Below are 26,308 nucleotides of genomic sequence, written 5' to 3'. Positions count from 1 at the left end.
CCTCATAAAGAATGGGATGTGGATGCAGAATGTCCAAATTTAGAGCTCTTTCTTTCTGCTCTTGATATTCGTGCCAGTGGTGGTGCAAGTGCAACTGGAAGAACTAGTAGAGTTGCCTCTTATGCTGAACAAGCCTCTTGTTCTATCTTTGTTGATGAGGATGAGGAGTTTTATTAGTAATGATATGTTAATGTAGCCATGATTGTCTTTAGTTCATGTTTTATTTGAGTTTTAGCACATATAGCCTCACATATAAAGGTTGATTTTGGAGCCTTGAATGTAAAGCCTCATCTATAAAGGCTAATTTTGGATATTTGCATCATGTAATCATCCGTTGGAGTTAATATAATTTTGGATTTCCTTCTAAAATGCCATTTATGTCTCATTATTTCTTTTCTTGCAAAATAATGTCATAATTTATTTAATATTGACTATCGAGCCATCCCCGTTTCGGAAACTTCTAGACGTTTCGGCGTTTCGTGCAGCTTAGATACTAAGTCATAATCCAATGGGGCGAGACACCCTCTTTTAAGTGCTACAGAAGCATCGTACAGGGGATAGTAGGTGTAGGTGGGAGCAAATATCTATACATGCTCAAGGAATCAAGTTGGACCAACATCATGGTGCAAGAACCATAAGAGTGTCAAAGTGGGCCATATTTAATGGTAAAGGGATCAAAGTACTTCATAGAAGTAGCATCTTCAAATGCCTTACTAGCTTATGCTTTGTACACAAGCTACCATTCTTAAGTATGGGAGGGTTATTACAAGGCCCTATTAGGTGGTTCCAACCCCAAGGAGAGGAATAGTTCCTAGGCAACCCTTTTAGAAGATAGGTGTATGATATAGTTGTTATGGATTACAGTGTAGTTCATGAATTGAGTTGTAGTCTTGTGTTAGGTTATATCCAACCATTGTCCATGCGCCACTTTGTAGAGGGAGTACTTGGCAATGCCTGAGCTACCTTCCTCGCCTTTGTTTTTCCAAGCCCACCTATATTTGCCTCTTTCATTTTATTAGATGGCTTGTTTAACAAGCTTCATTTATTATCATGAGATAATGAAATAATCGCATTTGTGACGAGCAGTTTATCACTCCATCAAGGCCGAGATGTTCAGAAAAAGTTGCTTTTACTTTGATGGACATCGTATGCATGGATACTCTCATGTATGAGTGGTTGTATAAGAGGGGGCAGATCTCAAGATATGACTTAGTTTTTTCTTGCTTTACATCTGTTGCCATCTTTTCACATTTTAACATTGAGGTCATGCTCTTTCTTTTCTTCCAATTGCATCAACCTCAAATATATACAACCCCTTCTTCTCATAAGAGAAGGTCAATAGTGAACCAACACAAGCAACTGACAACTGGTCAAAAGATAAGACAACGGAGAAAAAGACTAAAGACAAATGTTAAGAATGAATAACATGGAACGCTACCATCATCAAAGCCTTTTATTTGTGCCCCTCCTAGAGAGTGAAAGGAAGATCTCACTGGACTAAGGGCAAGTGATAACCACCAAGGTGAAGCAAAGGAGCAAGTTTACAACCAATAGCAGTGTATCGTCCAATTCATCCTGTAATCTATACTAAAATGCATTGAATATAAAAATGGTTAATGTACATCACAATAGATGACCCATCATCATGAGATGAGCAAGCTAGATGAATGATGCACTAACCAAAGATTGGATGAGAAGCATTTGAGGCTAGCTATTTGTGGATCATGATAGGGTTGTTCGCTAGCAAAGTACACCAAAGGAGAGGAATACTCCCCTATGGTTACCCAAACATGTCACTGGTAATAGGACCCATTTTAATAGTGGAGCTTCTTGGACTACTATAGCATGATGGCTAGCGCTTATACATGGGACCCTGGTTCCCTATCTTATTTCAATATTATAGTCAACAATTGTCCATGTAACCTCAGTTTATCTCCCTCACAACAAACATTGAGGGCAATGTTTTTCTAAAGGGGCTAGAGTGTTGGGAAAATCCATAGGGGTGTAATGGGGGGCCAAAGGGACCATTAGAGTATAATAATGAACATTCAATTTAAACCAGACTTGGTTCACTATGGTTGTTATTATTAAATAAGGCCCACTATGGTGGTTAGAATTAAATAAATGTAATGTGACTTCATTAAAGAATGTCCACTAGGTAGTTAGGAGGTTTGATTAGGATTCTCTTGTTAGCTATAAATAAGAATGGAGTCCTTATGAGGTATGTATGGCTTTTATTGCATTTGGAGCTTTAGCTCATTAAGAAGTCACCCAACCTTAAGAAACTAGTGAACAAGAGTGGATCCATTTCATGAAATGATCATCATAAGTTGTTGCCCTACCTTAAGGGTTTTTTATATTAATATACAGTGGGAATTTATGAAAATCATTTCTTGTGATTCAAGTTTGGGGTTAGGGATCACAGCACGATCTTTCGAGTTCCATCTAACAATCAAAGCAACAACAACCAAGGGATATGACGAATGAGGGATATGACGATTGAGTTTAGGATTACGTGCAAAGCCAATTGAGGAAGATATGGCTTCACAATACCCCAAAAAATTGCTATAAGGAGGACCAAAACACCATACTCTTGACATCAAGCATGATCTGTTACAAAAGCCAACAACCTAGAAAGAAAGACTACAACATGGTTTGCTTTAAAAAGGCTATAAACTCCTCTCATTAGTTATCTATCTAGTATACAACCCAATATGGATTTGAGTGACAAAGAAAACAAATAGTGGCATCTCCAACTAGGTGAAAGCAATGTAATCAAGAAAACAAATAGTGGCATCTCCAACTAGGTGAAAGCAATGTAATCATCACTGTAGATTTTCCACGAATTTCTAGGACTACTTAATGAACAATTTTGAACCTAGTTCTATTCATAAGACACAAAAATTCTCTACTAGATACAGTAGAATATGAACAAAAATAAAATCACAATTACAAAATTCAACAACACAGAATTGTCTAGGGAACCCAACTGGGAAAACCCTCGGCTTGTTATTGAGAATTTTATTGATATAAAAAACTAAGTAATTGATCTCTTAAAAAATAATTGTTTCAATCTTAAAACAACCTAGTTTTCCTGCCTTGAACTAGGCTTGAAACCCTTGCAAGATTGTTGATCTCTATTGACCTCTACCAATTTGTTCACAATCTTCTCTTGCACACTCTTCCTCTCACAAGCTCCATGTAGAAACTTGTGCTTCCTATTGCTTGGTCTCACCAACTCGTGCTCATCAAAACAATGATTATCTTGTGCCTTTGCTTGTTCTTTTAAAGCAATTCGAATGGCTAAAATTAGTGAGTTTCTAATTAAGGAAAGTGCTTTTGTGATTGATGACTTAGCATGAGTTGATTACTCATGCAACTCGTCCTATTTCAAGTCAACCACTTGAAAATTTGAAATTCAATCACTCATGTTTTTTCTCAATCAACTCACACTAGAAGATTAAAACTCAGCCTTCAACTTCAACACATCAATTAGTTACCTCATGCATTCCAAAAACTCCTAAATTTTAGGAACTCGACCATGCACAAAAAAGGAACTCAACTTTGACTCCTTGAATTAAGGCACAAATCAAGGAATCACTTTTCTCGCTAATTTTCAACACTCCCTCTTAGCGAGGAAGGTGTTCCTAGAAGAATCTCGTCCACTTGGATCTGTCTCCAACACCACCAAGTTCTTTGGTGCTGCACCTACTCTTTCTAAATTAGAAGGCTTCCATGCTTTCTTCTGCAGACCTAAGCTCTGCTCCTCCTCATCATCACCCTGTTGTTCAACCCAACTGCCAACTAGCTTAGACTGAAATTGAGATACTAGTTGAGGCTCCATCTTGAGAGCTTTATCCTACTCTCGCTCAACCATCACTTCTCTACTATGTGCACTACCTGCCTTGTTGCTCAAGGTTGCACCTATCTCTACCTGCAACTTGTAGAGATTCCTCACCCTCAAACCTATTTGCTTCTTACATCCAGAAGCTAAGTGTTGGAGGTACGCCTTACCTCTGCAGAAGATGATATCATATCCCTTGTCCTCAAGGGTAGCTACTGAAACAAGATTCTGCCTCAATCGTGGAACATAAAGAACATCTCTGAGATGAAGGGAATTATCTAACTACCTCTAAAAGCTGACAGTACCAACTCCTCTAGTTGCATATTGACCATCATCTCCTAGCTCAATTTGAACCTGTGTGTCCTTCTCCTTCAGGTGATTGAAACTCTTCCTATTCTCAGTCATTTGGAAGGAATCTCTTGAATCTATATACCACAACCTGCTATTTGTTGAGCTTGCCATGCAACCTATCAACTAGAAATCCTTCTCGAACTGGGCAGAAAAGTCTTCTACGTCCGCTGATGCAGTAGCATGATCCTTCCTGACCCCCTTCTTCTTACCAAGACACTTAGAAGCATAGTGTCCAAACTCATGGTAATGGGAGCACTTGATCTTACTTGGATCCTTCTTTTTGCCCTTCTCATTGGACCCAGCCTCTCCTTGGCCCTTCTTGCCCTTAGCCTTGCTACCCTTGCCTGCTAGGGAACAGTCCTCCTCGTGCTCTCTCATAACTAATCTTCCTTCTATGGTTCCTCTCCTAATCGATTATTGTATGCAGTCAGTCCAAAACCTTTCCCACTTTGGGAAGTTCTCTCTCCCACTAACAGCATCCTGGAAATTTTTCCACAACTTGTGAAGTCCAAGTAAGGCAAAACTCACAAGATCATGATCAGAGACAACCTCACCCACCCCACCTAGTTCATCCCGTACCTAAGTGAACCTTGACAAATATGGGATGATGGGCTCATCCTTGCTCATCTGGGTACTCAACTTCTCCTTAAGAGCAAGCTTACTGGTATCACTGGTACTCTAATACAACTTCAAGATTGTATCGTACATCCCATACGTTGTCTTCTTCTCATGGATATGAGGCACTATATGATCTTTGACCCCTTCTAGAATGATCCTCTTTGCCTTGATATCATTCTTATTATGTTGGGCCAATTGTTGGGCATCTTGTGGTGGTGGGATAGCCTGCTTCATGAATTCTCCCACACCATTATCTTCCAACACTATCATAATCCTCCCTTTCAAAGCTATGAAGTTTGATGCTCCCTCTAGACAGCGATTTGCTCTCAACCCTTGGCAAGCCATCTTGCTTCCCCTGGGAGCTCTCTAAAAAACTTGCCCACTAACGGTCTTGTAATCCTTCACAAGAATTGTCCTCAGGGCCTCTAAAACTGCCTCTTCTAGCAAACCTAATAGTCCTTCACAAGAACTGTACTTAGGGCCTCTAAAACTGCCTCTTCTAGCAAACCTAATAGTCCTTCACAGGTTTGCACTTAGGGCTCCTTTTGACACCTACTAGCATCCCTCCTCACTGCTCTTAAGATGCCAAACAACCTGTCCAACCTAGACTCAACACCTAGCATCCATTAATCACAAGGGAGACAAACACATACCTTTTCAAGACGTTATCAGCTGCCTTGAAAACTCCACGGATCTGTGCATGTACTGAGGTGATTTGCTCACTGGTTAGGGCTTTTGTGCCTGCTCTAACTCAGGCTCTTCAACCTCCTCCACAACCTGGTATAACCTTCTCCAATCCTCTGCGCAAGTACCTTGACTAATGTTGCTTCCCTCCAGCAACTTCCCTGAACACTTAGCCCCCACAAAAAACAGTGCCTGCAGCCCTCTACACTTCGCTGTGACAGAGGTTCAACCTCCTACAAGGAACTAGACTTCTGCAACCTTGAATTTCAGAGAGACATATACCAAAACATGCCTAGATTTTCTCCTTCTAGTCTCGGTTAGCCTCCCTCCTACCTTGGCAAATCAGATCACAAGAAAGAGACACAAACTTGACCCTTTTCTCTACTTCAAATGCTCCTATAGAATGCAGCTACCTTGATGAGATGCACTTGTGACGATCTTAATTTTGTTCCAGTTGCTCTGATACCATGTAGATTTTCCACAAATTTTTGCAACTACTTAATGAACAATTCTAAACCTAGTTCTATTCATAAGACAGAAAAATTCTCTACTAGATGCAACAAAATAGGAACAGAAATAAAATCACAGTCACACAATTCAACAACACTGAATTGACTTGGGAACCCCACTGGGAAACCCTCGACTTGTTATTGAGAATTTTATTGATAGAAAAAACTGAGCAATTGATCTCTTACAAAACAAGTTTCAATTTGAAAACAACCTAGTTTTCCTGCCTTGAACCAGGCTTGAAAGTTGAAACCCTTGCAAGACTGTTGATCTTTGTTGCCCTCTACCAGTTTGTGCACAATCTTCTCTTGCACACTCTTCCTCTCACAAGCTCCATGCACAAACTTGTGCTACCTATTGCTTGGTCTCACCAACTCATGCTCACCAAAACAATGATTAATCTTGTGCCTTCGCTCCTTTTAAAGCAATTTGAATGGCTAAAATTAGCGAGTTTCTAATTAAGAAAAGTGCTTTTGTGATTGGTCACTTGGCATGAGTTAACCACTCATGCAACTCATCCTATTTCAAGTTAACCACTTGAAACTCAATCACTCATGCTTTTCCTCAATCAACTCACACTAGAAGATCAAAACTCGACCTTTAACGCATCAGTTAACTGCCTCATGCACTCCTAATTTTTAAGGAAATTCCTAAATTCTAGGAACTCAACCATGCACAAAAAAGTAACTAGATTTTGATTCCTTGAATTAAGGCACAAATCAAGGAATCACTTTTCTCGATAATTTTCAACAACACAATTGCTAGGTGTACACTGGAAACATCTGCTTACTTTGGTAAAGAGCAATGTCAATACACCACAAAGCAAACTGGAGTAAGGTAAAATTAGGATCCCACCACGTAATCAACAAGTCAAGGCCCAGGTGTGCTACGCAGTGGTAATATGGCACAATTTAGAAGTTGTGGCCCTTCACCATAAAGATCCATTCATTAGCAAACAATAACAAATCAAGAGTGAAGACTTCCAAATTACAACCTCAAAAGTGAAGAAATATTATGGAGGAGTTCCTCCCTAAATACAAAATTGAGAACATCACAAGATGCTAAAGACAACCAACACAAAGAAATATTTGGCTCTTTCTCTACTATTTTCTCTACTTTGGTTTTATCTCTACTATTAGCTTTTTGTTTTCATTACATGAAAAAATTGTACTACTAGTTCCATTTTGGATACTAGAATATTGCATAAAAAAGGCTTTGTCGCATAGAAGAACAATCACAATAGAAGTACAAGGACTTCCTTGCTAAGGAAGACAAGCTCCTTGTAAATACCAATGGTATGTGTTTCAATTTGTTGCATTAAAAATACTTATTTTGAAGTAAATTCATAATGTACCTCACACAAAACACCCAAAAGTATTATAAAACCATTGTACCGGTATGGAGGCAATGCTAGTGTCCTAGGATGAAGATGCCTCTAACTATATCTACATATTCCTTAGTTGCTAAATAGTGAAGGTTCAACACAAGCACTCAATTGGGTTGTTGTAATCACTTTTGATATGAAAATGGAAAAGGGAAAAAATCACAATTGATTTTAGCATTGGACTCCAAAACCTGCAAGGAAGAATGATTCAATCATGGTGGCGGTAGACACACTAACAAAGGTAGCAAATTTTGTACAGCTGCATTCTACACATTAAGCATCCAACATAGCATAAATATTCTTAGAGGAGATCGTATAACTTCATAGAATCCCTAGGAATATTATTTCAAAAAGGGATCCAAAGTTAAAATCCAACTTCTAAAAAGATCTAATCTGAACAATGGGAACCAACTAATCTTCCACACTACATACCATCCACATACTGAAGGGAAAATGGAACATGTAAAGCAAGTAATTGAAGACATGCTATAATTGTACTTGTATGTTTTCAATAGCCAACCAAGTGGGAAATCTACATACACTTGGTAGTGTTCCCAATGGCCATCGCATGTCAATAGGCATGAGACCATTTGAAGTGTTGTATGGAAGGAAGTGCAAAACTCAAATCAGTTGGAGTGAGTTATTGATTGGATTCTAGTTGGATCAAAGTTGTTAAAGGAGAAGGAACAACAAATTGCAAGACTTAGGCATAACTCAAAAGGCATACAAGATCAGTAGAAAAGCTATGATAATGCACACAAGACAGAAATAATTTGAAATTAGATATGAAGTGTTCTTGAAAGATAAATCAAAGACGGGCTCATTGAATCTATCGCGATTCTGCCAAGTTGGCACTAATATCTTATGGAGTCTGAAGCAATTAAAAATACAAATGGAATTGGCCATGCAACATATCAGCTTGCATTGCCATCTTAATATTAGAGCACATAATGTCTTCCATATAACATTGCTTAAAAAGCATGTACAGACTTAATCATATTCTTAGTTATCTATGATACATGTGGAGATCAATGAAGAATTCCAAACAGACCCTATCCAAATCCTCGACAAGAAATTCGTGGTATTGCAGAAATGAACCATCACGCAATTGAAGGTATAGTGGAAACATGACTCCTAGAAGTAACCTACAAATTGGAAATGTGTTCAAAGGACAATATTGAATAAGATAAATCTTTTCCAGTCAAAAGGATACACCAAGGCTAATGCTTACTCTTAGTGACAGGGAAATGTAATAACCCTCATTTCAACATGTTGTTGAATGTTATGCTAAAGATGAATATTTTATATAACCAAGGGGTGCCTTAATTCTGTACATGGGATCTCAAGGTCAAGGCCCCACAATGTCAATGCATGATATATTTAAAACAATATGTCAAACACATGATATATTAGTATATTACAAAATGAGATGTTGAATATGTTTTCTACCTCAGGCAACCAAGATTTTGAGGTAAACATGGTTGATGCAATCCAATTGCTTTTAGATGAAGAAATAGAAAGGGGGTTTATTTGTTGATTTTTTTGTAGCATCGGGAGGTATTCCCGCATGCCAAGAGGCCTCCTAAATCAGCCTAGAAAATTTATGGAAATTAAAATAAAATAAATCTTATTCTTGGGTTTGGCTCAAATGGGACAAATCCGCCCCACCATGAAAGGGCGTGTCCCTTGGGGGTAAATGCAACCATTCGACTTGTATATATACATATGATGTGCCATTTCATTTGTCTCACTCACTCATCATCTCTCTTATATAGAAGATACTCGTGGGAGCAGAAAATGGATGAAAAGGCTGAAGTTTGGACTTAGTTTTTGGCACAGATTTCTAGATATCTTATTGTAAACCTTGCTGAAAAAGAATTTCTCCTAGAAGAAGAGTTGCTGGGTTTTCTCCCAAAGTTCCCATGGAAAATTTGTTCTCTAATGTGCATGGCTGTTGCTTTACGATCTTATTTGTTTCTACTGTTTTTGCTGCTTTACTGTTGAGATTTCGTGTATAATTGCTTAATGATATGTGGCACAAAATAAATTAATTGAAGATCACTAGAAGTAATTATCAGATCAAAAATTTGATTTCTACTGTGTTTACTGTAGAAAAATCAACATTATTGATTTGGCAAGGTTGGACAAGTGGCACAAAACCACCTACCCTGTCTGCTAAATTCCAGTTGAAATCCACGAAAAAGGCACTCTTCAATGGAAGTATGCTGAACATACTACTAATCCATTGCTAAATCTACCATAATGACATTGACTCTTCTATAAGTACCTATCCATAGATGAGAATGGGGAAAAGAGACATGTTTTGTGTCGAGACTCTGCTTGAGCAAAACCCTTGAAGCATTCTTGTATATCATGAGAAAGGATGGCATTGCAATCCTGTGAATTTTCACTGTGTGAGTGTGACCTGAGAGTGTGTCCATCTTTTGATACTGTAACTGTGTCCATGATGGGATAGCAGTAGAAAATGGTTGCAGGAACTTCATGTAGATTGGATCAAAAAACTTAGAACTGTGTCTATTGTTAGTCCTACAACTTCGTGAAGGGCCAAGTGAATAACAGAACAGAGAACTGTGTGTCAAGGGTTGTGCATACAATTATCTGCAAAGGGCTTAGTGGATAACAGAACCCAAAATTGTGTGTGAAGCGTCAGGCCTGGAAGTGGAAGTGCATAAAGGGTTTGTGAAGGGTTAGGCCTGGAAGTGGGACTAAAGGGTTGGGTGGAAAAAGGCCTGGAACTGCCCAAAGGGTTGAGTGGAAAATTGAAAATAGACCTGGAACTGCCTAAAGGGTTGAGTGGAAATAGACCTAGAACTGTGTGAAGGTCCACCGTAGAACTAAGTGTGAAGGGTTGGTAAAGTAAGTTGTAGTAGTAAGGTTTCCGTATGGATATCTTGAGTTGTTAAACTCTCATTGGTCATGGTAAGAAGCCAGAGGGGATCTGTAATTATAAGCCACTGTATATAACCAGTAGATATGTGAATACCCTTTGCATGAGACATAAATATGAGCCCACTTGTCAAATCAAGAACCCAACTCAAGGGTGGTATGTTTGAGGTGATATCTATGGTTGGATAGTAGATCATCTTGTAGAAGATTTTCGGAAGAAAACTGTGTAAAATAGTTTAGCTTGTCCAATGTTTCAGGTGGACACTCCACCCATCATCAGGGACAATAAAACTTTGATGATGACTGAACAAGTGCTGAGAAGCCTTTAGCCAAGGACACAAAGTAGTAGATCATCTGTCAGCAATTGTTTTATATCTTTTTCTATACAGATGAAAATTACTTGGACTCTGCATCTTTATTTTCAAACTAATATAAGTTTATGTTGCATGTAATTTCCCTATGTTTTGGTAAAATTATGACTGATGCTTTCAAAGCACTTTTAAGATCTAATGACTAACTAAGAGCTAAACATTATTCTATAACAAACCCCAAAACAAAACTATTCTAAAGCTAAAACAAATTACACAGTTCTCTTCCAGAAATCTCTAACAAAACCCCAAAATTTCAATCCTTCTCTAGGAAATGAATCCCTGAAGAGGCAAGATTGTCAAAGGAAGAAAGCAGATATTGTGATTGGGATATGAATTCATTGAAGAAACACATTGTCTAAAGTTAGAGTTTATAAGTACTTAGCAACAACAAATTAATAGTGGACGTAGCATCAACAATCATCACGATGAAGTTGTTGTAAAGCTCATACGATAAAAAAAATAAACAATAAGCTAGTGCTAACTCAAATTCTCAACATAGTAATCAGTGCAAACAAATAGAAATGTTGTAGATAAAGTGTCAAAAAAGTAAGGTGGCATAGACAAAGAGCCAATCGAGACATCCACAACAAAAGCACGTTGGCAACTCATCACACTACCCATAGATCAAAATATCATCATAGAGGTTCCAAATATTGCAAGTTCAAGCGCAAGAACTGTGAAGGGAGTTTGATTAGAGGCTTTGATGTCTCATCATGTCTCTGTTTTGATAGCCAGTGAACAACACAGAAAGAGCAATGGTAGATTAAAGGATAGAGTTTAAGAAACAATTTCTATCAGCGTCCCTTGAAACAGAAAGGTGGCACTATTACCTTGAGGACTCACTTTATCCATCAACAATGCAGACTAACAAGGAAACAGAAGCATGTCAATTTGGACAAGGAAGTTTGGTATTTCTTATTCCATATGACTAACAGAGTAGCAACAAATCCGCAGAGGTATAGAATCATTTATTGGATAACCTAACTAAGCTAAGGGTTCTATATTAGGCCAACCAACGAAAATCTGGCTTCACAATACTTGAGAAGTTGCAGAAGTGCAGAACCGAATCGCCACACCCTTAAACACAGAGACCACCATCAGCTAAGCAAGCTACTGAATTAGAAGGCAACACATGTAGCTTGGTTTGTCTAAAGAAGATCTCAACTCCTCTAATTAGCTATTTGCCTGGTACACAACTTAGCGTGGACCTGAGCAAAAGGGGAAAACAAAAGTGGTATCTCCCACTGGGCGAAAGCAAAATGACTATCATAACATGGCATGAGATAGAAATGTAAGAACTTGATTACGCATCAGAGTGCAGAGCCACTACATTGTAGAGTGAGAGGAGGACAAAAGCATCCCACTTAGTGATGGCAGGGGTGCATTACAGGATCCTACAATGTATGTAAATCAACTCACTCAACCAAGACCAAATTGAGTATTATGAGTTGCCAATTCCACCCAGAAACCACTAGAACAAATGCTTTCTCTAATAGAAACAAGAATTCAATACAGAAAGCTAATAGCGAAGGAAACATCCATCCACCCATTTTGGTATTTATTCTTGGCAATAGCACTAGTAACTGGTTTAGTCTTACATCTAAATCCAAAGCAAATCCTATATAACCAACCCATTAACCATTGCAATCAAACTCTTTTATGATGAATCCAAAAATGCACAAAACCCAAAATAAACTAAGCAAATGCATCATTGACAAAATACAATCCAAGTGTGGGAAGCAGGCACAATCAACAGTAAGAGAAAATTATGTTCTATGAGGAAGCCATTTACTTAACCTGAAACTGCCCTGTTATCACTCCAGAATTTCTAGCCAAAATAGAAATTGCATTATCGCACACACATAAACAAACCGAGGGTTGGTAGGTGGACTATCACTAAGAGTCTGCTGAGGGCAAATGCCAATTTGTATGACCAAGAAAAAATTTAAGTCAGACAGCATAAGATGTTAAAGGGTTCAAGTTATAACTGAATCAAAGAAAGAAACAACCACTTCATCATTTCAAACCTAAATAACATACAATCAGTCTTGTACTTAAAGAATCTAATAGTCTCTCATAAATCTTCACTGAAAGACTCTCAAACATAAAAACAAAAACAAACGAAAAACAAAAAAACTTTGTTAAACAATATATAAATCAGCTGTAGCAAGCATAACAGATAATTGGGTCTAAGAGGAAAGCGAATAATTCAGTTTAATTACAGTAAAATTTCAGCCTCAATAGTTCATGGTAGGAAAGAGTTCATGATCGAAGCTTAAAGAAATTGTCAAAAGCCAAAGTCTCTGCTGCTCATTCAGATAGTATGATTGTGTCCATAAGCACTACAGCTCATTTGATTCCTGTCCCACAAGAATTTAAAATTTATGGTGCAACTGTATAGTAACTCTTGACATCTCTTCAGATAATATCCATTATAATTCAAATACTATGTTACCAGAAATGGGAAACAGGAAGGTAAGGAAAAAAAAACAAAGCTAGAGGGCATAAAGAGATAAGAAACATGAACCCTTTTCAGCATATATTATGCAGATAAAACTGATTAGTAACATGAGCCCCTTTTGGTGTATATTATGCATATAAAATCATTACCAATGTTCTTTTCAGTATCAAAACAAAAAGGGAAACAGGATGAGCAACAGGTCTCCTGGTCAAGTTTCTGGTAATATAGTTATGGTATAAAATAACCTAAGGGGGCAAATGGGTCTCAGGGGCACTAATTAAAGTCGAATTTCAGGCTCAATAGTTCATGATAAGAAAGAGTTGATGATAGAAGCTTTTAAATTTATTTAAAGCTAAAAAAAAATGCGTCTCTGCATAACCAAGTTCATTAATTTTATATGCTCATGCCCATCAGCACTAAAGCTCACTTAGTTCCGGTACCACGAGAACTTAAAATTAGTGCAAATATAAAGTTGATTAATAGCTGTTGACAGCTCTTAAGATAATATCCATTATTATTTAAACACTATGTGACCATGGGAAACAGGTAGGTAACAAGAAATGAAGCTAGAGAGCTTCATGAGATAACATAAATCCACATCTGGATATATCATGCATATAAAACTGATCAGTATCATGAGGCCCCCTCTCAGCATATATTATGCGTATCAAAATCAGTAGTAATGTACTCATGCAATACCGAGACAAGAAGGGAAATAGGATGAGCAGGCAGTCTCCTGGTCAGATTTCTGGTGATATAGTTATAATATATGATAACCTAATAAAACTAGGGGGGCAAATGGATCTCTAAAAGGGAACGTCGAATAATCCAATTTAAATAGAGTCAAATTTCAGCCTCAATAGTTCATGATAAGAGAATGTTGATGATGGAAACTTTAAAATTTTGTCAGTAGTCAAAGTCTTTGCTTAACCAACTTCATCCAATTCATATGCTCATGTCCACAAGCACTAAATCTCGTTTAGTTCCTCCTGCATGACAATTTAAAATTGCAAAAATAAAGTTAAGGAAGAGCTCTTGACATCTCAGGGATGGCGGGTGCAGGGATGGGGTTTTCTTTCACCAAAGAGGAAATCAAGAATGTGACTTTACTAGGGAACTGGGAGTGCCCTATAAAAATGAAGTGGAAGCTCTTATGGTGTGCCAAGGGTTAAGTCTAGAAAGGGAAAATGGCATCAAGGAAATCACAGTAGTTGGAGACTCTTCAACTATCATCAGCAGTCTTCATACGTGTGCATCCGACAGAAAAGGTTGGTTGCAACAATTAATCCTTCAAACAAAGAAATGTGGCATCTCATTTTGAATCCATACATTTTATCATGTGTTAAGGATCAACAACCACTTGGCTGACAAGTTAGCAAATGTTGGAGAGACTTTGGGGGAAGTAGAATAAGTGCAAAACAGGAGGCTCCGTTCCCAAAGCCCCTCCCCTGAATTATTATGCATTTATTTCTTTATGACAGAGCCAGACAGGTGGCTACAGTCACATGCACTGAACGACAGAGAATTAATGCCTCTTACTTCTCCTTCCTCTTCATTTGGCACTCCAGAGGCAGTGAAGCTATTATTTCAGATCGTGAGAGGCTCTTTGTTTCTGTGTGGGATGGTTGGTATGCAGGAATCTGGTAGAGGTTTATCTTCACAGTCTGACTTTGGTGACTTGTTTTTTCGGTTGAGACAAGAGTCTTCAGAACAGGGAAAGAAATCCCACATCCACAGACTCCCTAGAAACAATAGTGCAGTGTGGGGGCAAGAGGTGTGTAATGTGTCCGTTGGTCAAGATTCAATGATATATGAGAGTTCTAGAGAGGAATTGTGAATGCCCAGAAAGACACAACCAAGGAGGCTCTGCATTAGAGTAACTAGCACTCTTGAGTGGCAAAACACCTTCAGGTTGATACTCAGGAGAGAGCAAGGCATATGATTCAGACGAAGGCTCCAATTCAAGATTTGACAAAGATAAAAACTGAAATTCAGACCCATATGCTGACCCATGAGACAAATTACTTGTTCATGGCTGAGCAGTTGGAGCAATGACAGCCAGGGTTGGGAATATTGAGAAGATGCTGAACTTTGCTCCATTGGGTAATCTCTCTTTCTCTCCTCCAGGTCAGACTTAGGAAAGAAAGCAAGGAGACAACCCAGAAACAGCCACGGCAGGCATTCCTCAAGCAGCCAGCACAGATGTCGAAGGTCTTCTAGGCTCAGCTGAAGATCTCCAGGTTACTGAAGGGGTCTTTCATGGACCAGCTTTTATTGTTTCTTTTAATTTCAGTATGTTTTGCAAGTTCTGGTTAGTGCTGGGACAATATGTAAGGCAAGCATATTAAGGTGCTGGATGAATTCTATAGTAACCGTTATTTCCAATTTTGGACATTCGGTGGCTGGTTATGCTGCGACCGCTTTTCTATTTAAGTTTACCCATTATTGTTTAAAACAAAAAAGCTGTCGACAGCTCTTAAGATAGTTATTCATATCCATTATTATTAAGATATTGGGGCTAGAGAACATCAAGAGATAAGAAACGTGAACCTCAACTGCATATATCATGCATACAAATTTGATGAGTAACATGAAACCCTCATCCGTCTGTATTATGCATATCGAACTCATCAGTAATTAACTGATGTAGGGTCAAAACAGAAAGGAGAACAGCATGTAAAATCAGATATCTTGGTCAGATTTCTCGTAACACAGTTCAAATGCAAGGTCACCGAATAAAACTATCTTCAGCAGCTAAACAGCTGACAAATTCAATGAAAAATGAAGGCTAATAACAACCGGTAGATGTATTAGGCAAGAAGAAGAAGTCATTTCATGACAATTCTAAGACAGGGTGTTAATAATTCTTGAAAAATCCACCACTAAAGAAAGAAAATTTAAATTATTTTTTAAAAATTTAAAAATAAAATAAAAACCCCAAAAATACATTCAAGAAATCCAACATAAACAGATAGTAAATTTGCACCTTGGTAGCATTGTCGAATGAAATTGGGTGACAGAGAAGAGCGTATATCTGCTTCTTGGAGAGAAAATGGGGCTCTGAGATGAACAGTTTGGAAAGCATCTCCTGGTAACATATAGGCAATTTCTGCTCCCACACATAATCACAAGAAGACGCGCCCTTGAAGGCCCAATTGAGACCAGCAAGCTTGCATATGTCAATCGGACCCAAGTGCTCGAAAATCCTCGCAACGCAACTCTCTGGTATATCAGCCAACCCTGGATACGGCGTCTCTCCCTCTCCTCCGTAGGGCCGTGAGAGGTTCCCACCCATTAATCCCACGCGAACACCAACAGACTTAATCGTCGGCCCCTTGTTACTAACGCTCCCAATTCTTCGTTTCTCCTGAGTTTATCTCGGATTTGGCTTGAAACAATTCATGTCCGCGAACCCGCAAAGAAAACCCAAACCCAAACCCATCTCAAATATGGGACAGATCGTCGGATCCTGCGCAGAAATGAATAGATATGATCCGATTTTGAAGGGAAGGATAAGTGCTCTACTTTGTTTAATTAAATGAACTACTGCCTATCAAGCTAGGCCATGTATTCCTAAAAAATTAATTAGGACCATGAATGTAATGGTCATCCTCGTGGAAAAGGGAGATATTCTAGAGGCAGATATTATATTTATTTGGCGGGCCGCCACCACCACCATCAGCAGAGTTAGCTTATCAAAATTGGCGTTATAGATCTAGCGGTGCTTAGCATAACAAAATATCAGGGGAGTGACCCAAAATGCAGAAGACTGTGATAAAGACACAAAAATATATACAAGGGACATCCTGCTGTCATCAATGGAGGAGGATCATTTTTTCTAAATACGCGTATGAGGTGGAGGATCATCGATTCACGGTCCCCTCTTTGTTTTGCCACATTAACGTTAGGTATAGGAACCTAACTTCCCAATCAACATTCTATGGATTGCTTGTATCTTCATAAACGGATACGTCGGGAATTAAAACCTTGTGATTTAATGGATGTAGAAAAATCTGTGTGGGCGCACTAGAGGGAACACTTCGTCCTTTCTTCACAACCTATCCAAGTCAATGCCAGCGGTGTACAAGAGATGGGGAGGGTAAAAAGAATTTCTAGCCAGTAGTTTGTTTTAGCATTGGGAAGCGAAATTGGATTTGTATATCAGAATGTTTAGCCATTAGTTTGTTTAGTTTGTTTTAATAATGGGAAGTGAAATTGGATTTGAAATATGTTGGGATGAAATTAGTTAGATTATTTTATCAAATATGTTGCAACTAAATGTCTAGTGAAATATTACTATAGTTTACAATCATATAATAAAAGTGAAAGTAATATATTAGAAAAATGTCCAGTGAAATATTAAGATAGTTTATAAATCATATAAAGGTGTGAGCAGGGGAAAATATGAGGGAAATCTTATAAGGTAAGGGTGAGAGTGAGATATTAGAAAAATCTTAATAAGATTTTCCTAATATCCCTCTTCCCACCCTTATCCTCACCTTCAAATCCTCAACTTAAGGTGGAAGGAAGTATAAAACATTTCCCTCTAAATCTCCTCAGTGATAGAAAAAGATGAATTTTCAAAGTAATTTTTTTAATATTAAAGAGATTGCTAAAAAAATTGTCTTAATTTTTATGTTCGCTAAAAAAAATGAAAAAACTCCATTTAATTCCAAAAAAAAATCCAAAATTTATTAAGTTAAATATATCAAATAAATTTACTGCACAACCACCAATAAATAAATTAATATTTTTTAAAACCTTAAAATAAATCCATATCATTTCCCTATATTAACAAGGAAAAATTCAAAATGCAAACGCAGAGTTAAAATGAGTTCTTCAATACCATCCAAAATTAATGTTTCCAAATACAAATTCTTTAAAAAAAAAAAAAAATAGGTCCAATATTACTCATTATCAATTTAAAAAGTTAATATTTCAAAATATAAAAATAAAATATTATTTAAAAAACCATTATTATTAATTTTAAAATTTTATTTATCAATAAAAAACAATTTTTAGATAAGAAATTAAACAATAATAGGGATTAGTGTCTTGTTTTATATATGGACTTAAGATGAAGTGTTACTTAAAATTAGTTTAGATCTATCTTAATTTGAGACCTACTAAGTATGGAGAGGGATCAAATCTCTTTTCACTCTAAAAGAAGTTTGCATATCAAGAGAGGATCAGATCTCTTTTCACTCTAAAAGAGATTTTGATCCCTTTGGGTGCTTGGTAGATCCGAGTTAAGATGGATATAGGTTGATTTAATTTCCCCTTTTAAATAGACTATATTCCACATGAATACCATGGGTCAATACAGTGGGTCATTTTTTATTTTTTATAGGGTTATTTTTATTTTTTATTGCATCTAGGGGAATTCTCCAACCTAGTATGGTAGAGGTATTGTGCTGTAATGTTTAACATTTTGACTAAGTCAAATTACATAAAAATTAAAATTAAATTAAATAAAAATTTAATGTGATGTAATGTAAACATTTTAACTTACTCAAAACAAAATAACAAAATAAAAATAACCCTATAAAAACAAAATAAAAATAACCCATGGTATTGAGAACCCAAGTATTGACCCATGGTATTCATGTGGAATATTGCCCATTTAAAGTGGAAAGGCGCTTGGTAGATCCTGAGTTAAGATGGAGCTAGGATGGTTTTATTTTAACTAGGTTAAAATGTTTACATTACATTAATCTTTTTATTTACATTTTTTTAATGTAATTTGACTTAGTCAAAATGTTAAACATTGCGTTACAACATCTCTCATACTAGGTTGGAAAGCACCTCAAGGCACAACTATGACCTCTTATTGTAATCACAACAATCTCAACATAGGGATGGGTTTCTTGAGAATGATATATGGGTCGAGACCACCACTTAATTCTCTATTATAATCTTAAATCTTTTTTTTATTGTTATGGCATCATTTTTCTTTGACTTAAGAAAATAAGTTGACAACCCAAGATACAATAACACATGGTAAGAGTGTGACTCTACAGCCATGTAGACTAGAAACATGCGTTCTAAGTAGTTAGGTTTTATTTACAAACAATAAGTAGTTAGGTTTTATTTACAAACAATATTACAATTACATGTTAAGACATAGTTAGGTTTTATTTACAAACAATAAGTAGTTAAGTTTTATTTACAAACAATATTACAATTACATATTAAGACATTGAAATTGTATCAATGGAAGTTAGGTTATCGTGAGCAATGTAATTTTCTTCTATTTCAATTATATAAATAGAAATTAGATCAATGACCATGAGTATTGTAACTTTTTAATTTCAAAAAAACATAGATATACTAGTTTAGATCCATCTTAATTATGGATCTACCTATTGTCCAGAGGGATCAAATCTCTCTTCATTATAAAAGAGATTTACACCACAAGAGATTTTATCCCTCTCAACTTTGAATAGATCTGGAGTTAAAATGGATATAAGCTAGTTAGTGTGTATAATATTTCTTCTTACAGTAGAATACCATTGGCAAAGCCATGGGTGTAGCCCAAAAACCACAAACATTAAATAGACTATTTTACCTCAAAATTATTTTAATTATATTTTTTTGTTTTATTTTATTTTTTTAATTTCATTTTATTTTTATTTTCTATATAATTTGGTCGAGTAAAAATGTTTATATAACTAGACACTCTTCCATACTATATTGGAGAGTGCCTTGGAGGCAATAATAATTCAAACTCAAAATACAAAAACATTCTATCAAAATAGAACCTACCTATTCAAATCACATATAAGATATTATAAATAGTTAAATTTTATTTACATATATTAGTACAATTATACAATTATACTTTATTCTCGTCCTTAGGATGAACTATATAAATAGCTAAGTTTTATTTACATATAATAGCACAACTATACTTTATCTTTAGTAAATGGTTCGAAATATTAACTAAAAACAAAATATAATTAATCCAAAATATATTCTAAATATAAAAATAATATCAATAACTTTAAATATTATATATTTTTTAATTTCATCCAAATATTTATATATCAAAAATAATTTAAAAATATTATAAATTTAAAAATCACAAGTAATAAAAGAATACTTTATTTAAGGAAAACACAACCACCAAATTAAAAATACCTTAGAAGAAAAGTTCATCGAGAACCTATAACCTTTTCACATGTTGCTAAAGTTTTCCATTAAAGCAAACTAAATTTATATTTTAAAATGAAAGACAATGTTGAAAGAAAAGTACATGAAAAAACATAAACCTTCCCATACTCTATGTTTATATTTAAAGCAATCATATTTCCACTCTAAAAAAATAAAAAATGGGTCATCGTGTCACATTAAGTATAACTTCTAATTAAAAAAACATAAAGCAGCATATTAACGGCTAAATGTTTTGATATGACAAATTCAATATCGTATAGGTTTGAACAAAATGATAAAGACAAAATGCCGATATATTCAAAACCTTAAGCCATACCTAATATCTAATGTAAATAGATCCATAATGACATAATGCCCATTCATTTCCAGTGAAGATTTTGTACCTTAAGCCATACCTAACATCTAATGTGAATAGTTCCATAATGTCCATTCACTCTCTACACAACTACCCTTCTTGGTCTTTTTTGATCGATAATAACAACCTTTGGTTTTAACTCTAAGGTTGTGAGACCTAAAAGGAGCATGGAGATTCTCCTAAAAGGGTTCTCATAAGTACATAACATAACAAGTGTCTATCACTTCAAAATTATTAAATGTGAGTTTTTCAAATTATTTTTAATAAAATGTTTTTATTTAATTATTAATATAATATTTTATATAATAATTTTTTTATATAAATGATAGATGTTTAAAAATAATGATTATAAATAGAAATTATAAAATCAAAATGTATATTTATTACTAAAAATGGGAAACTATGAAAATAATATCTATATTATTTGGTTATATATTTTATAAATATGTTTTAAAGGGTTAAATATAAAAAATAGTTGGCTACCTTGAAGCAATATATCAAGTTTTTGGTAGTGGGTTAAGGTCTAATCCATTAGTTTCCTACCACCTGGAGGTTTCTCCATGTTTGTGTGTGCCTAGAGAGGGGAAGATACCAAATGTGATGCTCCTTGCATTCATGCATAGCACAGCAATTGACCTATGTTGAAGGTAAACCTCATACTTGTGGGACCAGGTCGAGTAAGAAGGGAGATAAACACTAGAGAACACTCAATTTATGGTGTATGGAGCACCCCCAAAATTCAAGTAATCGATATGCAAGTGCCAACTCCAATTCCATCTTGTCAACATGCACCCAAATCTACAAATAAAGCTTAGCACAAATTAGACTAACATCATGTCAAGCAAACTTGCTACTATTTTAAGCATGCTAAATAAGCATCCATTATTTTTTATGTGAGATACAAGATTTCAACTCTAACTAATCCCCATGTTGCATGAAACTAAATGACTCGAGGGAGTTTATAACCTAACATAGCAAGCTTCTAGGAAATGGTGGAAGAGAGCATTTGGCTATAAAGTCTACAGGGCCATTACATGGATGGCTTAGCAAACTTGTAATACCAAAATAAGTTTAAAATTCTAATTCCTCGTGTGAAAGGGACACTTAGGTTGAGGGTTCCTTGAAAATGAAAGTCATTAAGAGGAAAGCCACCCAAAATAAATGACTAATAAAAATGGCAATTTATAACTAGATATAAAACATTCCAGATGGTGAGGTTTCTAATTGAAGGGCATTTTTCAAACTCTATTCAATGGAATATACAATAATAAGCCCTCTACTTCACCAACAATTTTTATTTATGAGGACATTGTTACTAAAGTTTTTTCTTATCTAGAAATGGGAACACCACTTACCTTGTCATGCCACCCATTTTTGTAACCATTAAAAAGAGGAATCTTCTCAAGAAAGAACCACACAAATACACACACACATGCATGTGCACACGTATAATCAAGGATTTAAACTAGAAGTTAGATAATACATGTCAAGTCTGGACATCTATAATTACCTTGACCTTTTGACTCTTTAAAACTTCATAGTTACTAAATTCAATAATAAAATAAATCATGCAAAATTCCTTGAGATTATACACCATATAAAGTTGCTTGGGGTGTAAGGAATGTGAAACAAAGGGAGGCTTTAGCTTCTCCCTTCAACTGACATGTGGACTACTCTTAGCATTATTACAACACATGCAATTTTGGGAGAGGGACAGGGAGGGTAACCTCAACCTATCCCTACAATCCTTTAATCAAACCAATATATTTAGTTGCCCTTTTGTAACCATTGCAGCTTTATGTTTGAGAGGGAAAGACCAATTTGCTTTGGTCATGATTACAATGGGAACTTAACATGAGTGTAGATTGGTTTTAATCTCCACAATTTAGTTTCCTTAATTGTTCATGTAGCTTAGTTTGTGTTTCTTCTAGCTAAGTTTGTTTTTCCACAAGCATGGATTTTTGGTTGGGACTTTTCTCATGGGCATGATAGGCTAGGGTTTTGGACCACATGGTCAGCATATTCAAAAAAGAAAGTTTTAGTCATAAGTACATGATTGATCCATAGCCTAGATTTTGTGCCAACTCATTCCATGCTTGCTAAGTTATGTAATCATTAACCCCCTTGATGTATATAAGTGGTTTAGGCTCAACACAAATGAAATAATCCCCATGTTATTCCAAGTTTCCTTCATTAAAAAATTTTAATGTTTTAAAAGAGTAGAGGAAAGTTGTTACAATGTTTAAGGGTAGTAGGATATTATTTATTAAGGAAAGCCAACTTTTTTTGACTATTCTGAAGGATTAACCTCATCAAGGGATGTTGAGATTCTAAGTTATCTTTGATTCTCTAGGTTCTTGGTAGGGAGTCCCTCGAGGGAGCACCATCAGTTTGTCAACATGAATAATAGGTTCAACGAAGGAAACCAAATATGATCAACAACAAATCTTTCAAGCCTACCAAGCAACCTCAATAATGTACCGACACTGACACATCTAACTCCTCCACCAACCTTACCAAGGATAAAATGGAGGTCAATGATGCAGTGTGGAATTAACACAAGAGGTTTCCAATCCATATTAAAGCTAAAGATGAGAGAATAGAACAGAAGGTTCATGAGAAATGAGCCACAACCCCTTTGGAGGACATTGACGTTGAGCTCAAGCACTACATACATCATACTAATTGATTATTATTGGCAAACTAAGTCCATATTGGCTTAGGTTGCCAAAGAATAAGGCATGCACCAAAAAGCCATTATGTAAAAATTGGAATTTATAGATCAAACTTATAAATCTCTAGTCAAGATGCTCTGGGACAAGGAAGCAACGGGAAAGGAGAAGAGCAAATGGGAGAAAATCTATGTGGACCCAAAATTCAAGATAGATGACTAGATTTTACCTCCCTTTTACTTCTTTTTTATTTTTTTTACATGACATTCCCCAAGAGAAGCATAATTTATGCTAGGAGAAGTATAGTCCTAGGGCATACCTATCTAGATCATGTTACCATATATACTAGTCTAGACTATGATATCACGATGTTATATTCGACTTCTCCATATTACAATGCTCATACTCTAGTAATGGGATTGGAACAACACAAGAAGCTCTAAACAAACATATAGTTGTTTTCTTTTGATTTTACAAACATCAATGATATTTTTTAACCGATTATAAACTTAGCTCCCCTAGTGGCGGGCTATAGTGGGGGATGGATGTATCTTTTAAGTACACTATTAATATAATAATTTTACTAGCTTAAAAAAAATAATGGACGATGCTAATTGAAAAAAAAAAAAAATCATCATAAAAAAAAAAGAAATTATACATCATATAATATGATCAAAATTTTGGGAGACAAATCACATATGATAGGGAGACTATTAGAGGGATGGGGAAGAGGTAGTTGTATTCCTTTTGTCTCCATCGTCTTCATCGAAGAGATCTTTCCTAAGTCTATTTTCAATAATAAAGAGTAGCGACTAATATTTTAGAGAGGCACTAGGACCCATAATAAGTAGTTATTATTTGGAAATCCATTATAGAGTAAAAGGGTGGATAATCATAGTGGAAAGAACATTGGATTAAAATTTTAGCTAGCCTATATTATAAAGAGAAGGCATGCACATAATGTTGTTGGGTTCATACCGGAAGATAACAATTAAAAGGACCATATGGATCTCTAATAAGAGGTGATTCTCCACCATAGTTTGAAAGAATGATATATCTCATCCAAAGGTGCTATTTATGGGTATTGTTTCCTGCAAGGAATCTATAACCCTAATCATAAACTTGGTTTGTTGATCATTTTGGATATTATAATAGAAAAAGGATTCACAATGTTATCCAAAACAAAATATACGAAACTGATTAAATAATGAACAGAAAAAAGATAATGCAAATGTGAGAGGAAAAAAAAGAAAAAATATATTAGTCTGAGGGAAAAAAAAAAGGAGGGGTTAAAATAGTACACTAGCAATAAAATTTCTAATGGGTGAACAAGTAAAAGGTAGTTCATGGGTAAGCAAGTAAAAGGTAATCCTTGCGAAAGTGGAAAATTGAACCAATTAATTGAATTTTCCTGGATATTTTTCAACTACATTTTTATATTTGTAGGTGGCCCTCCTTTGAATTTGGAAGAAGGGAGGATATGGATCCCATAAAAAGACAAGTGATACATAATAGCTAGTCCTATTGCTTGATTTAAACATAGCTAAATTAGAGTAAATATATTGATTTCAAGTTTGTCCATTTCCAAGGTAGTTTATCTGTGTATATCTCCTATGTATACAAAGTGTATATACCTTTTTTGTATGCAAAGAAGATGAGAATTGGTTTATGTGTATAGAGATTGTATTAAGTAAGTGGGTACATACATATATTTTAGGTATTTTTATTACATAAGGACAAGATTGAAAATGGGCTAATTTATTCAAATGATCGAGGTGTATAATATATAGATATCTCTCAGCATGTGGGGAATTCTACCCACATTGAATGAGCACTCAACAAGTCAAATGTGCATTGAATGTTAGGAGCGAAGAGTTATTTTTACTCTACCGAATGTATAGTTCATAGTTACAAAACATGATAATAATAATAATATCACTATTTATTCAAAAGCACGCGTTATTTTTCTTTTGCGCCATTAATGGTATTTTAAACTATATCCAATTTTATATTAATAATCAACTACCAAAAACTAACCAGATTCAAAGATCCCCACGTTATATGGTAATTAATCAAATAATTAAAAAATAGAGGACATTGGAAGAGCTCTTCCCTTATGATAATAAAAAAATATTGTAGGTTAGTTAAAAATCATATTTAACTATACAAAGAAAATGTCAAAGCACAAAACTTTTAAATAAATATTTATTTATACAAATCGAAGCACATATGTGGTCAATCAAATGACGAATTATTCACGGAAGTAGGGATGGCGCTTTCATGCCCATGACATTGGCGAGCTAGAGAAAAATCGAATCATAATTTGAAAGGCCTCTACTTGATAATTAAATCAAAGACATGCATTAATTATCATGCATTTGATTCATTGTGAATTATCAAACACACCTTCGAGGCTCCTTCGCTTAAGTCATTGAGAATTGGAAATTTATATTTCTAAAGTCATATATGCTTCCTGATTTTAACACCACATAAATGCCCAACCTGCTACATGAGTATTGGTATGATAGCAATGATACATTGCATTAATACAAAGAAATCATTGCAAAATAAGATGATAGCCAATGAAATATGAGAACAATTAAATAAAATAGTCATATATATATATATTGGACAATATCACCTTGGCCTCGTGGATGAAACCTCAGTTTCCAAATTTTTAATACGGAAAGCAATGGACTCGAAAATCATCATTATTATCTTGTAGCAGGCATGTATTACGCATTCTCATTATTATGTTATTACGTTGACTTCCAATTAGTCAAATAGAAAAGTAATTGGAAGTCAACGTAATAATGTAATAACGAGAATACGTAATGTTGACTTCCAATTAATTTTCAATTTGACTAATTGGAAGTCAACGCAATAACTTAATAACGAGAATGTGTAATACATGCCTGCTACAAGATAATAATGATGATTTTCGAGTCCATTGCTTTCCGTATTAAAAATTTGGAAACTGG

General features: G+C 35.5%; 1 protein-coding gene across 2 annotated transcripts in view; it reads right to left on the bottom strand.

The window, feature by feature from the left end:
- Positions 1-16,976, bottom strand: part of LOC149199210 (F-box protein PP2-A15-like) — a 66,164-nt gene extending 49,188 nt beyond the window's left edge. Inside the window, exon 1 of one of the 2 annotated variants that reach the window (XM_089402345.1) lies at positions 16,114-16,976. In XM_089402345.1, coding sequence (XP_089258471.1) covers positions 16,114-16,422 — 309 coding nt within the window. In that variant the 5' untranslated portion in view covers positions 16,423-16,976. The remainder of the gene's footprint in view (positions 1-16,113) is intronic. The other variant, XM_089402346.1, reaches the window with a different exon arrangement.
- Positions 16,977-26,308: the final 9,332 nt, after the last annotated feature.

Source organism: Pinus tabuliformis, chromosome 2_1 (assembly GCF_031772625.1).
Source record: "Pinus tabuliformis cultivar Carrire ecotype Pingquan chromosome 2_1, CPIR1, whole genome shotgun sequence".
NCBI classification, from domain to species: Eukaryota; Viridiplantae; Streptophyta; class Pinopsida; order Pinales; family Pinaceae; genus Pinus; species Pinus tabuliformis.
The sequence above is the reverse complement of the archived record's forward strand: the minus strand, read 5'-3'. Positions and strand labels throughout refer to the sequence as shown.